Source organism: Bufo gargarizans, chromosome 5 (genome assembly GCF_014858855.1).
Source record: "Bufo gargarizans isolate SCDJY-AF-19 chromosome 5, ASM1485885v1, whole genome shotgun sequence".
Classification (NCBI taxonomy): Eukaryota; Metazoa; Chordata; class Amphibia; order Anura; family Bufonidae; genus Bufo; species Bufo gargarizans.
In genome coordinates, this window is record NC_058084.1 from 183,957,760 (window position 1) to 183,975,607 (window position 17,848).

A 17,848-nucleotide genomic window follows, 5' to 3' on the forward strand; every position below is an offset into this window, starting at 1 on the left:
CAGCCAATCAGCAGCCAGCCAGCCCGGTGATGTCACAGCCCTATAACTGCGGCAGCCATCTTATAGTCTGCCATTCACTATTGTACTTTGTTCAGGGACAGACGTGTATGCAGGCGCTAGGGAGAGTGAAAGAAAAACTAATTATTACACAAAAAGGAAAGAAGCGATTTACTAGTGCAGGGAAAGGATAGGGAGATATGTGTGTAGATGATAGGGAGAGTCATATGAAAATCCTCATTGTGAAAAAAAGCGATTTACAAGTGGAGGGAAACATTGGCAATCCGGATAGTCTCATAATACAGCTCTGTCATTCCAGCAATTAGTTATTGGGGTACAAGTGCTATGTTGAAAAGCCTTTAGTGGCTTTTATCTGTGGAAAAACTTTCGCTGTTAACTTTCGCTGATATCATTTAGTGGCCTATTTCACTACAATATGAGAAATATATACGCAGTTCATATTTCTAGAGAAAAATATTTGCAGCTCACTTTTTCTGTTATTTACTTAGAAATCGTATAGTGGCCTATTTTAGTCCAATACGAGAAATATATACGCAGTTCACTTTTGCTGTTATTTACGCCCAAATCGTTTTGTTGCCAAATTCAAATCCTTTAGTTGCCTATCTCAGTAAAAAAATATATATATTTTGCGCTTTTAGGGTTGTTTTAATTTGCTTTTAATTTATTAAGTTCAGCTAAAAGTATGTCAGACAGAGAAGTGCCAGGCCCTGCACAGGGGAGTGTCAGAGGCGTAAATGATTCTGGCACAGGCACAGGTCGCAGCAGAGTAAGGGGGCGTGGCAGCAGGGGTTTCTTCCCTCAGGTCCACATGTCAGCTAGCGGTCATGTCTTGACCAGCAACCCAGTGGTTCTTGATTGGTTGACTGGATCTTTAACTTTGTCGCAAGTGACAGCTGCACCAGCAGCCTGAGTCTAGGGTCGCTGATGAGCAGCTTTCTTCACCCGCATAGTGAAGAAACTACTCACTAGCAGCAGCAGGTAGACTTGGAGCAGGACCTGAACCAGCCGGTTGTGGCATACTTTGACAGCACCCTGCCAGCCATCATAGAAGATCAGCTGGACTACTGGGCAGCCAAACTGGATTTGTGGCCGCAACTGGCCGAGTTTGCCCTGAAACACTGTCCTGCCTGGCCAGTAGTGTGGCATCAGTGCGGGTGTTTAGTGCGGGCGGGGCCATAGTTACCACAAGAAGAACTTACTTGTCCACCCAAAATGTGTAGAGACTTACTTTTGTCAAGACGAATCAGGCATGGATCAGCCAGGATTTCCACCCACCAATGCCTGATGCATCAGATTAGATCATCCATCTCCACACTATGTCAGTGTGCCACTCTGTGGTATCATGCTGCTGTTGCTGCCATGTCCACACTATGTCACCATGCCACTCTGTGGCCTTCTGATGCTGCCATCTCCACACTATGTCACCGTGGCACTTTGTTGGCTCCTGATGCTGCATGTTCACACTATGTCATCTTGCCACTCTGTGGTATCATGCTGCTGCTGCTACTGCTGCTGCCATCTCCACACTATGTCACCTTGCCACTTTGTGACCTCCTGATGCTGCCTCAATATGTCACCTTGTCACTTTGTGGTATCATGCTGCTGTTGTTGCCATCTCTACACTATGTCACTGTGTCACTTTGTGGCCTCCTGATGCTGCCATTTCCACACTATGTCACCGTGCCACTCTGTGGCCTAATCATACTGCTGCTGTCACCTCCACACTCTGTCATTGTGCCACTCTGTGGCCTCCTGATGCTGCTGCCACCTCCAGACCCTGTCATTGTGATACTTGGTGGTTCACCTCATGCTGCTTCCACCTCCCCACTATGTCATAGGGCCACTCCGTGGACTTCTCATGCTGTTACCACCCTCCCCACTCTATGACAGGGTCACTATTGTCCTTGTTTGGCCTTCTTTAAATCACCATTTATTTGACCTTTCTTCTGATCGGTCAGATAGACAACGGATCCTGTCTGTGTAGCAGCTGTAAGGCCTGTATGGTCGCATCAGAACTGGCTTATGATTTGGTAGCCAAAAGCAGGAGTGGGTACAAAACACAGAAGACATGCAAATATTCCATTCATGTGTCATCTCTGTTTTAGATCCACCCCTCGTTTTTTGGCATTACCAATACTCATGGATTACTAAGCAGATGCTGAGTGAAGGCAGATGCTCCCCAGACAGGATCTGTTTTTTATGGGTTATTGTTCTGACAGATTAGAGGAAGGGCAAAATAATCAGTGAAATAAACACAAACTTACTGCTGACACCCTCTCCACTCTAGGGGGCTCTACTTGTATAAGCGTTTAATAGAAAAGGTTCTGTAGACATCTATGTGGAATCAGCTGATGACTGTGTAAAAGGAGTGCACTTCTTCTTGGCGCTAACATCGACCTGTAAGGCTGAGTTAATACTTGAGTTATTTGGTCGGTTTTGGCCCCGTGACTGCCCAAATAAGTGAAGTGTGCAGTGATTCTAATAGTGACGCCTGTCATCTGTATGTCATACTGACTGACTGTATTATTTCACTACCCCAGCAAACTCCCTATGCGTGTTACTGCAAGGCACAGTGTTCTACACCACTCTAAAGGCTCTCTGCAGCCAGGAAATAGAATTTTTTTTTTTATCACAATTTGTCATAAATATATTCAGATGGATCGGTTTTTGTGAAATTTGCCAAACCGTCCGAATCAAATTTTTTTAGAAATTCGCTCACATCTAGTGATCACCACATGGTGGAAATGACATATTATGCTTATTTTTGGGGGTCTGTGTAATTACGCTAAAATTGAATGGCATTTCATATGTTTTACTACATCTGTACAATAGAAGCACTTTAAAAAAAGTTGTTTTTGTGTCATCATATTTTGAGAGCCATAACTTATTTTTCCATTGATGGAGATGTGTAAGGGATTAGTTGACATTTTTTTTTGTACCATTTCGAGGCACGTGCTTTTTGTCATCGCATTTTATTCCTTTTTATTCCTTTTTTTACTTTTTGGGAGCAGAATGAACAAAACACAGCAGTTCTGTATTGTTTTTATTTTTTCCATATTTTTTCATTGTGCAGGTTACATGATATGATAATCTGAAAATTTCTAACAGACACACCAATACCATGTTTATTTTTTTGTTTTAAGTTTAACATAATCACCCCAATACACAATAGGGCTCCCAAAATGTATTGCACTCCGTATTTAATACTAATTACAACACCTACAATAAGCATTACGCAGTGCTACATAAGTACACAAATATATAATCTTTATTAATTCAAATAGTTTAAAAGTAATAGATAATACATAACTGTGGAAGACATACATTATACAGACAGTTAAAACACACTGTCGACAATTAAACATCATAACCTCCTGAACTACTTCTCCCATTAGCTATACACTGAGTATAATGTGTCATATATAGCATGATAAAGTGCATAGTGCAAAACATACCACCAACTGAACATCTCACATATTTATACCCTGATGCTCAGTTCAATTACAATCAGGTGGATAACCTCATGAGGAGTCAGGAATATGGCTAGGATCGTATTTAGCAGTGTGCATTCCACGCTGGAACGCATGAGGTCACTTCCTGTGCCCAGATTCAACTAACTATTCCTACATCAATAGAATCAAATAAATCCTGCCCAAAACTATACTCTGCACTAGGCAGCGTATGGCTGAGTACATCCTATATACAGAAAATATTTAAAAAATACACACGATGAGTTCCACCGTGGAAAGCGCTCCGGAAATCTAAGGCTGGCGATCCACAGCACAGCCGCATCACAGAGCAGCTGGGGAGGAGGGGCCACCTCCTTACAGCGAACTCATGGAGGAAGTGCAGAGCGTTATATGTATATATATAGTATATGACAAATCCTCATAACATTTAAATCACAATTAATAAACCTCTACATAAAATATATGTTCAAAATCACTAAAAAGTGCATAAATAGATGAATCAAATATTTTCAATTTTTTATTATTTTATGTATATGCATCTAAATATGTGGTCCGGACGTATGAGATGCTCAAGCTTGAACCAATCCATGATGTGGAAATCTCCGTTTGATTGCAGAAATACCCTTTAACAGGGATCCATTTTTTTTCTTTTTTTATATTTTTTAACATTTTATAAGGTTTTATTTAACTTTTTAATTTAGTCCCATTTGAGGACATGACCTTCTATGAGCTTGATCACTAATATAATTATCTGCCATACTTGCCAGCACAACACTGACAGGCACTTCATTTAGGCACTGCCTATGTCAAGGACTACTATGAGTATTACAATTTAAGATGGCATACCTTGTGACCTGAGGGAGTGAGGAGGCAACAGAATGTGGCTTCTAAGGTTTTAAATATCTACAATCACAGTTTTTTCTGATCCCAGCTATTAGGGCATAGTGACTGTTATACAATGTAGTTGATACCTACAAATGATGGCACAGTTGCCTGTGCCCACACTATGGTTATTATTAGTGTTGGGAACGAATATTTGAATTGCGATTTTAATCGTGAATATCGCCACTACGAGAATTTGCAAAGATTTAGAATATAGCGCTATATATTCGTATTCTCAAATATTTTTTTTCATCAGTATATATCTAATATTTTTATTTTTCATCAGTAACCTCCCTTCTTGCTTTGGGGCCAATGAGAAGGCTGCAATGTCTTTGTCTGAGTTTAGCAACATCCCCAGCAACCAACATGAAAGTTGCCTATCCCTTACTATATAAGAACCTCTTCAGCAGCCATTTTCTATAGTTTTATGGAGTTCTGAGAGAGACAACAGTGACATTGCTGTGTTCTGTGCTTTGCTGAGTCATTACATTAGATAACTAGTTAGTTAGCATATATATATATATATATATATATATATATATATTACAGATAGTTAGTGGGAGTTAGTCAGTGTAGGTTAGATAGTGACATAGTGAAGCTGTTGCAGTGCAGGGTGTTAGGTAGTGTGATAGGTTCTGCTGTCCATACATACATGCTACAGACATAGTGCTGTTATGTCACAAAACAACAATACTTAGTGCACCAATCAGTAATATGTAGTCAGACTTACTAAAATGTGAAGTTGCATATACAGGTCCTTCTCAAAAAATTAGCATATTGTGATAAAGTTCATTATTTTCTGTAATGTACTGATAAACATTAGACTTTCATATATTTTAGATTCATTACACACCAACTGGAGTAGTTCAAGCCTTTTATTGTTTTAATATTGATGATTTTGGCATACAGCTCATGAAAACCCAAATTTCCCATCTCAAAAAATTAGCATATTTCATCCGACTAATAAAAGAAAAGTGTTTTTAATACAAAAAAAGTCAACCTTCAAATAATTATGTTCAGTTATGCACTCAATACTTGGTCAGGAATCCTTTTGCAGAAATGACTGCTTCAATGCGGCGTGGCATGGAGGCAATCAGCCTGTGGCACTGCTGAGGTGTTATGGAGGCCCAGGATGCTTCGATAGCAGCCTTAAGCTCATCCAGAGTGTTGGGTCTTGCGTCTCTCAACTTTCTCTTCCCAATATCCCACAGATTCTCTATGGGGTTCAGGTCAGGAGAGTTGGCAGGCCAATTGAGCACAGTAATACCATGGTCAGTAAACCATTTACCAGTGGTTTTGGCACTCTGAGCAGGTGCCAGGTCGTGCTGAAAAATGAAATCTTCATCTCCATAAAGCTTTTCAGCAGATGGAAGCATGAAGTGCTCCAAAATCTCCTGATAGCTAGCTGCATTGACCCTGCCCTTGATAAAACACAGTGGACCAACACCAGCAGCTGACATGGCACCCCAGACCATCACTGACTGTGGGTACTTGACACTGGACTTCAGGCATTTTGGCATTTCCCTCTCCCCAGTCTTCCTCCAGACTCTGGCACCTTGATTTCCGAATGACATGCAACAGTCCAGTGCTGCTTCTCTGTAGCCCAGGTCAGGCGCTTCTGCCGCTGTTTCTGGTTCAAAAGTGGCTTGACCTGGGGAATGCGGCACCTGTAGCCCATTTCCTGCACACGCCTGTACACGGTGGCTCTGGATGTTTCTACTCCAGACTCAGTCCACTGCTTCCGCAGGTCCCCAAGGTCTGGAATCGTTCCTTCTCCACAATCTTCCTCAGGGTCCGGTCACCTCTTCTCGTTGTGCAGCTTTTTCTGCCACACTTTTTCCTTCCCACAGACTTCCCACTGAGGTGCCTTGATACAGCACTCTGGGAACAGCCTATTCGTTCAGAAATTTCTTTCTGTGTCTTACCCTCTTGCTTGAGGGTGTCAATGATGGCCTTCTGGACAGCTGTCAGGTAGGCAGTCTTACCCATGATTGCGGTTTTGAGTAATGAACCAGGCTGGGAGTTTTTAAAAGCCTCAGGAATCTTTTGCAGGTGTTTAGAGTAAATTAGTTGATTTAGATGATTAGGTTAATAGCTAGTTTAGAGAACCTTTTCATGATATGCAAATTTTTTGAGATAGGAATTTGGGGTTTTCATGAGCTGTATGCCAAAATCATCAATATTAAAACAATAAAAGGCTTGAACTACTTCAGTTGGTGTGTAATGAATCTAAAATATATGAAAGTCTAATGTTTATCAGTACATTACAGAAAATAATGAACTTTATCACAATATGCTAATTTTTTTAGAAGGACCTGTATTGTTCAAAAATATGCGCATCATTAATTGCCGATTTGTGCAATTGAGAATATATTGGAGCACTCTATCTGCAAATAAAGCTATTGTAATGTTCTGCCGTGCCAACCATTTTCTCCAGTCTCAGGAAACTTCTAGCAACATGAAAAATGTAGCAACAGTGACCCACGCCTGTATTGCGCGCACTACGAGTGCATATTACATTGCCGTTTTTCACAATCAAGAAAATAATCGCAAATTCTCAAATTCGCTAATATATGATGAATATTCGCCAAATATTCGCCAAATATTGCGAATTCGAAAATTGCCTTTATGGTTAGGTTAGGTTTCCGCTCAAGGGAAGATTTTTGCATCGGAGACAAAAGTCTAAGAGGAAACCCAACGGACCCCATTATAGTCTATGGGGTCTGTAGGCTCTGTTCAGCTCAGTTGAACTATAAAGGAGCAGAAGAATGGAAATGCTGAAGACAGGGAGATTATTAGAAAAATAAAAACTTATAGTTACCATCTTGAAGCCCTTCCTTTCCAATGCCACAGCTTCATCCTCTCCATCTTACCTTGTGCCTTGAGTGCGGTATATCGGCTCGTGATTATTGCAGCCAAAACTTGGTGTCATAACATACAGATATCGACATAATTGTATTTGAAATAGTTGTGGGAAACTCTTTTGCAAAAGTACCAGAAAGCAATATTGTCTCTTTTTCAAATCAACTAAAGCTAAAAATAAAGTGACAATTTACTGAGAAACTAAAACTTTTCACAGCATTCAGGTTTTGCTAAAAGCTAACTCCTATGTGAGTCCAGCAGGTACAGAGGTTCCCCATGCTTACCTTTCCTATTGGCTCAACATATCCTGATATGACCTGACCAGCTTTAATAAAAAATAAAATTATTTCACAATACTCTTTTGACATGGATATACGTGGAACCTGTGTCTGCCCCCTCTTTCTCTAGGTACATAGGGGGTAATTTATGAATACTGTAGATATTTGCCACTTTTTGGCGAATATATGTTGCAGATTTTTTATCGCAAAGGGGATTTGCTTCCAAACTGTGACTTCTTCCCCTTCCATGTCACATACACCAGTTCTAAAAAAGAGGGAGTGGCATGGCCTGGGAAGATACTACACTAGTTTTTGGTGTAGAAAGTGATCTAAATCTATGCCAACAAGGGAGCTGGCATAGATTTATAGCTGTTAGGCTCCAGTGGTAGATGCACCTAAGTTATGTAGAGGCCGGCACCTTTACATAACTTAGGAGCCTCAAAAGCCAGCGCAGGGGTATTAAGACCGGTTTCTAAAACCCAGGTCTTAATAAATAAGCCCAATAGTGTTCAATGAGTGCTTTACAGTGACTAGAGGAAGCAGCTATGTGGACCTGGTGATCACTTAATTGCTGAGTGTTGTTGGGTATATCAGAGGTTCTGGGTCTTAGCAGACACAGATCTGCTTTGCCCATGTAAAGGGGAAAGGGGACTGTTTTTCTCTGCAACTGTTTATTGTTTGAATCCTCTAGTTACCATGGAAAACTGCTAAATAAAAAAATAAAAGTATAAATATCCCCCAGAGATCTTTTATGACCCCTGGGGAGCATATTATGTGTTTTTAAATTAAATTAAAAATATATATCTATTTATAAAATTAAATTAAGTATGTCCTATTCATGCAAAGATATACATACTATATATCAAAACAAGACACAAAATAGATAATTGAACAAAACTAACACGTGATAACAAGATTTGCACGGAAGGCCTTCCTGTATTGAAACAGAAAAACACAGATTTCCAAAAAAGGGGAAAAAAGTTTCTTCCAGCAGTTAAAATTCAATATAAAATTCAAGATTTTACTGTCACCTTAAATCATCAGAAGGTTCAGAACGGATGCTCATGCATTTGAAACAATGATGGGATTGTATAATACTATGATTAAGAAAATCTATTTTATTGTTCAAACTTTCAGATTTTTTTAAGGTATAATAAAATTAGAATTTAAGTATATATATAAGTGCTGGAAGAAACTTTTTTCCCTTTTTCACAAAATAGGGAGCTCATGTTAATTTATTTTGGTGTTGATTGGCATATAAAATAAAAAAAAGAGCTATAATTTGAAGTTAATTTTGTTGCAGTTTTCCCCTAATAAATCTAAAAAAGAAAGAAAGTTTTAATTATAAAAAAAACTATACACCACATAAAAAAAGTCAAACAAATCAACCACATGCGCTAAATCCCCCCAAAAAATGTGGACATATCTGCAACTACAATAAGGCAAAATAAAATATTAGGATATTTCACACAATATAAAACATAACTTAAGGACCTCATTCACACGAATGTAAGGCACCCGTGCCCGTATTTCAGACCGCAAACAGCAGGTCTGCAATGCACAGGCATCGGCTGTGTGAAATCCATGCTGCGGATGCGGACCCACTGACTTGAATGGGTCAGTTATCCGCAAGATATGGCAAAATATAGGACATATTCTATCTTTTGCGGATAAATACTTTGTAGCGCTTCTGTGGACTTTCAGGTCCGTGCGTCCACATCACAAAATATAGGACATTTCCTATTTTTGCCATATTTTGCAGATTGCAGACCCATTCAAGTCAACGGGTCTGCACCGCAATACAATATTCACTAGAGCAGTGTCTATACATTGCGGGTCACTATTTGCAGTCTGCAGCAAGGGCCTGGACGCCTTACATTCATGTGAATGGGACCTTAAGGATATGTCTATTTAAGCTAGGTAATGTGGAGACACTTCTTCCTCCTTAATTTTCTTTAACTTTATTGTAAAGCTTTTTTCATGTCATGTAAGGTATTATTTAGAAATTATGTATTGTTATGTGTTGATTTCTAATGAGTTTTGTTTTCCTTGAATTTTGACAGAAAAATGTGATGAGCCCTTGGTAGCTGGTCTTCAAACACAATCCTTCAAAAGTTCATCTGTAATGTCTGGAATTTATGCCCCAGTATATGCTAAACTCAACAGGAGGGAAGGTAAGATAACTGCTTTAAGTAATGTGTCAAAATAGATATTGCCTTTAATGTTATTTTAAATTTGATAGTAGTGAATTTAATGTAAGTTTAGATGTGGAGGAAAGAATCTGCAGCAGAATTAGCTACAATTCCAGTATAGTTTTTATGCATTGTATTACAAATAGCAGAATATGCCTTAAAATCTTAAAATTGTCTTAAAAGGAAATTAACAGCATGCAGGCCTCCCATTTATATGTAAGCCTTGGAAGCTGGCATTTATGTATGTAAGGATTTTTCTGAACATCCTTGCAGAGTATGCATCTGAATGCTAAACAGTGACAGCAGAATTCCCCTTAGAGAAGGAAGGGATGGTTTTATACTACTCCTGTCTTCCCTATTGCTATACATACTGCGCACAATGAGAGTTGTATATGCAGATCAGTAAGTGACAATGCTAATTCTTACTGCAGTCCTAGCGATCAGGTCATTGCTGAGGGTTTGGGTGTATGCATTAGCTACTGGGTCTTAGCAGACCCCGTTCAGCTCTGCAGTGAGGCTGTACAGCTTTGTACAGCCTCTTTGTACAACCTTCAATATGTCAACCCTGTTACAGGAGAAATCAACAATATATAAATAAATAATGATTAAAAACATTGCCACATCACAGCTTCAAGACCCCCCCCCCCCCTCATACAAATATAACGTATTCGTCTGCCATAGCAAAATGACCAGAGATGAGCAAATTTCTCAAAAATTATTTGTGGGAATCAAGATAAAAAATTGCTATTTCCTGGCTTCAGAGAACCTTTATAGCAGTGTAGTACACTGTGCCTTGCGGTAACACACATTGGGAGTTTGGTATGGTAGTGAAACAATACTGTGAGTCAATATGACATGCAGATGACAGGCGTCGCTCTTAGCATCACTGCACACTTCGCTTATTTGGATAGTTACAGGGCCAAAACTGACCAAATAACTCAAGTGTGAACTCAGACTTACAGATCAATCTTAGCGTCAACTTTTACACAGTTGGCAGATGATTCCACATACAGTACAGACCAAAAGTTTGGACACACCTTCTCATTCAAAGAGTTTTCTTTATTTTCATGACTATGAAAATTGTAGATTCACACTGAAGGCATCAAAACTATGAATTAACACATGTGGAATTATATACATAACAAAAAATGTGAAACAACTGAAAATATGTCATATTCTAGGTTCTTCAAAGTAGCCACTTTACTGCTTTGCACACTCTTGGCATTCTCTTCGTGAGCTTCAAGAGGTAGTCACCTGAAATGGTTTTCACTTCACAGGTGTGCCCTGTCAGGTTTAATAAGTGGGATCTCTTGCCTTATAAATGGGGTTGGGACCATCAGTTGTGTTGTGGAGAAGTCAGGTGGATACACAGCTGATAGTCCTACTGAATAGACTGTTAGAATTTGTATTATGGCAAGAAAAAAGCAGCTAAGTAAAGAAAAACGAGTTGTCATCATTACTTTAAGAAATTAAGGTCAGTCAGTCCGAAAAATTGGGAAAACTTTGAAAGTGTTCCCAAGTGCAGTCACAGAAACCATCAAGCGCTGCAAAGAAACTGTCTCACATGCGGACCGCCCCAGGAAAGGAAGACCAAGAGTCACCTCTGCTGCGGAGGATAAGTTCATCAGAAATCGCAGGTTAACAGCAGCTCAGATTAGAGACCAGGTCAATGCCACACAGAGTTCTAGCAGCAGACACATCTCTAGAACAACTGTTAAGAGGAGACTGTGTGATTCAGGCCTTCTTGGTAGAATATCTGCTAGGAAACCACTGCTAAGAACAGGCAACAAGCAGAAGAGACTTGTTTGGGCTAAAGAACACAAGGAATGGACATTAGACCAGTGGAAATCTGTGCTTTGGTCTGATGAGTCCAAATTTGAGATCGTTGGTTCCAACCATCGTGTCTTTGTGCGACGCAGAAAAGGTGAACGGATGGACTCTACATGCCTGGTTCCCACCGTGAAGCTTGGAGGAGGAGGTGTGATGGTGTGGGGTGCTTTGCTGGTGACACTGTTGGGGATTTATTCAAAATTGAAGGCATACTGAACCAGCATGGCTACCACAGCATCTTGCAGCGGCATGCTATTCCATCTGGTTTGCATTTAGTTGGACCATCATTTATTTTTCAAAAGGACAGTGACCCCAAACACACCTCCAGGCTGTGTAAGGGCTATTTGACCATGAAGGAAAGTGATGGGGTGCTGCGCCAGATGACCTGGCTTCTACAGTCACCGGACCTGAACCCAATCGAGATGGTTTGGGGTGAGCTGGACCGCAGAGTAAAGGCAAAAGGGCCAACAAGTGCTAAGCATCTCTGGGAACTCCTTCAAGACTGTTGGAAGACCATTTCAGGTGACTACTTCTTGAAGCTCATCAAGAGAATGCCAAGAGTGTGCAAAGCAGTAATCAAAGCAAAAGGTGGCTACTTTGAAGAACCTAGAATATAACATATTTTCCGTTGTTTCACACTTTTTTGTTATGTATATAATTCCACATGTGTTAATTCACAGTTTTGATGCCTTCAGTATGAATCTACAATTTTCATAGTCATGAAAATAAAGAAAACTCTTTGAATGAGAAGGTGTGTCAAAACTTTTGGTCTGTACTGTAGATGTCTACAGAACCTGTTCTATTAAACACTTATACAAGTAAAGCCCCCCTGACAGCGTGTAGAGGGTGTCAGCGTAAGTTTGTGTTGACGTCACAGATTATTTTGCCCTTCCTCTGATCCGTCAGAACAATAACTCCCAAAAAACGGATCCTGTCTATCGCCTCCACTCGGTCAGCATTTGGTCAGTAATCCATAAGTATTGCTAAAGCCCTAAAAAACAAGATTGGATCCAAAACGGAGAGAACACGTGAATGGAATATTTGCATGTCTTCTGTGTTTTGTACCCACTCCTGCTTTTGGCTACCAAATCATAAGCCAATTCTGATGCAAAATAGGGACCATATCATGCAGGCTATAAAGCTGTTACATAGACAGGATCCGTTATGAGTCTCATTTTTCCTTCCTTCTGACAGATCAGAAAAAGGATCAAATAAATGATTATGTCAGCCAAACCAAAAGGCAAAATAGTGGCCCAGTCATGAAGTGGTGAAGTGGAAACAGCATAAGGAGACCACAGAGTGGCCCAATGACAGTCTGGAGGTGGCTGTAGCATCAGGAGGCCACAGAGTGGCACAATGACAGTGTGGAGGTGGCAGCAGTATAAGGCCACAGAGTGGCACAATGACAGAGTGTGGAGGTGGTGGCAGCAGCAACATTAAGAGAGGAGGCCACAGAGTGGCACAATGACAATATGGAGGTGTCAGCAGCAGAATCAGGAGGCCACAGAGTGGCACAATGACAGAGCGTGTAGGTGGCAGCAGCAGAATCATTAGGAGGAAGCCACAGGGTGGCACAATGACAGCGTGGAAGTGGCGGCAGCATCAGAAGGCCACAAAGTGCCACAATGACAGAGTGTGGAGGTGGTGGCAGCAGCATCAGGAGGCCACAGAGTGGCACAATGACAGAGTGTGGAGGTGGCAGCAGCATCAGGTGGAGGCCACAGGGTGGCACAATGACAATGTGGAGGTGGCAGCAGCATCAGGTGGAGGCCACAGGGTGGCACAATGACAGTGTGGAGGTGGCAGAAGCAGCATCAGGAGGCCACAGAGTGGCAAGATGACATAGTGTTGAGGTAGCAGCAGCATCAGAAGACCACAGAGTGGCAAGGTAACATAATGTGGAGGTGGAAGTAGCATCAGGAAACCACAGAGTGGCAAGGTGACATAGCGTGGAGGTGACAGCAGCATCAGAAGACCATCAAGTGGCAAGGTGACATTGTGTGGAGGTGGGTGGCAATGCCAGTACCAGCTGAAGATGGTGGGTGAAAGAAGGAGCACTTGGCATCAGATGTGTGGCTTCAGGCAGGTGGCTGCATAAGAATAGTAGCTGAGGCAGGTAGACAAAAGAAACCGGTCTCTTTTGTCAAAATGTTGGTGTGGCACCATCGATGATCTAGTCTGATGCATCAGGAATTGGTGGGTGGAAATCCTGGCTGATTCACGCCTGATTCATCTTGACAAAGGTCCGTCTTTCCACATTTTGGGTGGACAGACGAGTTCTTCTCGGTGTAACTATGGACCCCGTCGCACTAAACACTTGCTCTGATGCAACACTACTGGCCGGGCAGGACAGCTTTTCTAGGGCAAATTTTGCCAGTTGCAAATTTTGCCAGTTTGGCTGCCCAGTAGTCCAGTGGATCTTCAATGTGGGGTGCTGTCCAAGTATGCCATTACCTGCTGGTTCAATTCCTGCCACAGGTCTAGCTGGTGAGCAGATTCTTCGCTGGGCAGATGGAGAAAGCTGCTCATCAGCAACTCTAGACTCAAGTTGCTGCTGATAGAGCTGGAACTGCTCCTACCCCCTACCCTGCTACAGCAGCCATGGCAGTGGAATGTGAGCGCAGAGCCCCCCCCCCCCCCCAGTCAGACCTGCCAGAGGATGAACGATGGCACAGATAGGCAGATGCCAACTGACTAAATAGAATGTCTCTATAGTAGTTTAGTTTGTCCTCCCTCTCAGCGGGTGTAAAATAAGCCCCCATTTTGGACCGGTAGCAAGGGTCCAGCAAGGTGGAGAGCCAGAAGTCATACCTCTGCCGAATGGTGAAAATTCGGCTGTCACTACGCAAGCATATGAGCATGCATCGGGCCATTTGTGCAAGTGACTCAGAGGGTCTCCCTGCTTCCATCTCCACTGCCTCATCTTCCTTATCGCTCTGTAACTCATCTGGCTGCTCCTGCTCCTCCTCTCCTGTTACGTGTGTATAAAAAACACCCATTTCACTACACATTGCTTGTGCAACAGCGGATCTGCACAAACTAGACAAGTGGTAAAGGTGAAACAATCAAAAGTGCAGTTTGTCAGTATATGTTGAAATCAACTAACAAAGTCTGCGTGCTGTCTCTTAGCCCATGGGTGTTCACACTTCTCTTGTTATCGTGATATACTTCAGTGCTGAGTGCAGGTACCGCAATGCTCATTTCTGCCCATTATTCCAGCTCTGCAGCTTTAAGAAAATATGCATACATAGTGCTCACCGTGTATAAATAAAAATCACCTTCTCATTCTGCATGTCACGTCCACAAAAATGAACTCCCTTATATTATTATAGTGAGGTATTTTTCAATATAAATACATTTACATATCTCTCAATAATTAAATTATACAAACATTTTATAAATGTATAAAAGCATTACAATAATATAATAATACATCCTATCACAGTTATAAAGCACTAGTGGCTTTTTTCTACAATTGCCTACAAGTGAAGCCTAGATGTTCCTTATTCTTGTGCCGTATTCCCTATATTGTATATCCACTGATACCCACCGTATATGCTACTAATAAAAGCTCTCTATCATATACAGCAGCCGGCAGTTAATAGATTGATACTGCCTTCATATCCCAATCTATATTTATGCCAGCAGGTTGTAAAGTTTTCATTTTATATATCCACTCCGCTTCTTTTTTGTTAATATATTTAACTCAGTCCCCGCCCCGCCATCTGTTATGTACTAATTCCATGCCTATAAATTTAAGTCCCTTCGGATTGCGCTGATGACAGTTTTTCAAATGGGCTGCTACACTATGGGTTTCCAACCCTTTCTTTTTGTTTCTAATATGTTCTCCAATCCTTACTTTTCATTTTCTTAAAGTCCTCCCCATGTATTGAAGGTGACAGGGACATTATAGGATGTATATCACTCCTGCATTTTCACATGTTATTTGTCCCTTTATTTTATAATCGTTCTTTATGACATTGCTCCTGATTGTTTCTCTCTCGTAGCCTTTCTTTTCTTCCTTGGACCTATTCTTGCATGCTGTACAAAAACCGCACCATGTGAATGCTCCATAAAGTACATCAAGGTCTTTACGTAAACAACTATGCACCATTTTGTCTTTAATAGTGGGCGCTTTTTTGAAGATGAAAATTGGGTTAGCGGGTAGTGTCTTACTCAAAATTGGGTCATTAAGCAGTATATTCCAAAAGAGGGCAAAAAGTGGAATATTGTGTAATGAAGGCTGTTCTATACTTATCTACCTCCCTATTATTACTGGTCTGCATATTCCTATCTTCTACAGCTTCCCTTTCTATTAGGAAGATGCAATTCTCTCCTTATCTTTAACTAATGTAATTTATTCATAACCCTTTTCCAAAAATCGTTGTTGGATCACTTCACTCTGCTCTTTGTAATCGCTAAGTTTGGTACAATTCCTTTTAATTCTTTGAAATTGTCCTCTAGGTATGTTTTCTACCCATGGTCTATAATGACAACTGCTTCTATGTATATACCGTTCCGATCTGTGGACTCGAAATATGATTTGGTATATAGGTGACCTTCTTCAACCATAATTTCCAGATCTAGGAAGCACACAGATTTTTTACTTGTAATAGCTGTGAATGTAAGGTTCCAGTCATTATTATTTATTAGAGTTGAGCGAACACCTGGATGTTCGGGTTCGAGAAGTTCGGCCGAACATCCCGGAAATGTTCGGGTTCGGGATCCGAACCCGATCCGAACTTCGTCCCGAACCCGAACCCCATTGAAGTCAATGGGGACCCGAACTTTTCGGCACTAAAAAGGCTGTAAAACAGCCCAGGAAAGAGCTAGAGGGCTGCAAAAGGCAGCAACATGTAGGTAAATCCCCTGCAAACAAATGTGGATAGGGAAATGAATTAAAATAAAAATTAAATAAATAAAAATTAACCAAAATCAATTGGAGAGAGGTTCCATAGCAGAGAATCTGGCTTCCCGTCACCCACCACTGGAACAGTCCATTCTCAGATATTTAGGCCCCGGCACCCAGGCAGAGGAGAGAGGTCCCGTAACAGAGAATCTGTCTTCATGTCAGCAGAGAATTAGTCTGCATGTCATAGCAGAGAATGAGGCTTCACGTCAGCCACCACTGCAACAGTCCATTGGCATATATTTAGGCCCAGCACACACACAGGCAGAGGAGAGAGGTCCCGTAACAGAGAATCTGGCTTCATGTCAGCAGAGAATCAGTCTGCATGTCATAGCAGAGAATGAGGCTTCACGTCAGCCACCACTGCAACAGTCCATTGTCATAAATTTAGGCCCAGCACCCAGGCAGAGGAGAGAGGTCCCGTAACAGAGAATCTGGCTTCATGTCAGCAGAGAATCAGTCTGCATAGTCATAGCAGAGAATCAGGCTTCACGTCAGCCACCACTGCAACAGTCCATTGTCATAAATTTAGGCCCAGCAACCCAGGCAGAGGAGAAAGGTCCCGTAACAGACAATCTGGCTTCATGTCAGCAGAGAATCAGTCTTCATATCATAGCAGAGAATCAGGCTTCACGTCACCCACCACTGTAAGAGTCAATTTTCATAAATTTAGGCCCAGAACCCAGGCAGAGGAGAAAGGTCCCGTAACAGACAATCTGGCTTCATGTCAGCAGAGAATCAGTCTTCATATCATAGCAGAGAATCAGGCTTCACGTCACCCACCACTGTAAGAGTCAATTTTCATAAATTTAGGCCCAGAACCCAGGCAGAGGAGAAAGGTCCCGTAACAGACAATCTGGCTTCATGTCAGCAGAGAATCAGTCTTCATATCATAGCAGAGAATCAGGCTTCACGTCACCCACCACTGTAAGAGTCAATTTTCATAAATTTAGGCCCAGAACCCAGGCAGAGGAGAAAGGTCCCGTAACAGACAATCTGGCTTCATGTCAGCAGAGAATCAGTCTTCATATCATAGCAGAGAATCAGGCTTCACGTCACCCACCACTGTAAGAGTCAATTTTCATAAATTTAGGCCCAGAACCCAGGCAGAGGAGAAAGGTCCCGTAACAGACAATCTGGCTTCATGTCAGCAGAGAATCAGTCTTCATATCATAGCAGAGAATCAGGCTTCACGTCACCCACCACTGTAAGAGTCAATTTTCATAAATTTAGGCCCAGAACCCAGGCAGAGGAGAAAGGTCCCGTAACAGACAATCTGGCTTCATGTCAGCAGAGAATCAGTCTTCATATCATAGCAGAGAATCAGGCTTCACGTCACCCACCACTGTAAGAGTCAATTTTCATAAATTTAGGCCCAGAACCCAGGCAGAGGAGAAAGGTCCCGTA

At 41.5% G+C, this 17,848-nt stretch overlaps 1 protein-coding gene across 1 annotated transcript in view; it reads left to right on the forward strand.

Moving 5' to 3' along the window:
- The window catches only part of CNTNAP2 (contactin associated protein 2), a 2,163,381-nt gene that overhangs the window by 512,535 nt on the left and 1,632,998 nt on the right, over window positions 1-17,848 (forward strand). The window contains exon 2 of the mRNA XM_044295439.1: window positions 9,574-9,684. Within this exon, the coding sequence (XP_044151374.1) occupies window positions 9,574-9,684 (111 nt within the window). The remainder of the gene's footprint in view (window positions 1-9,573; window positions 9,685-17,848) is intronic.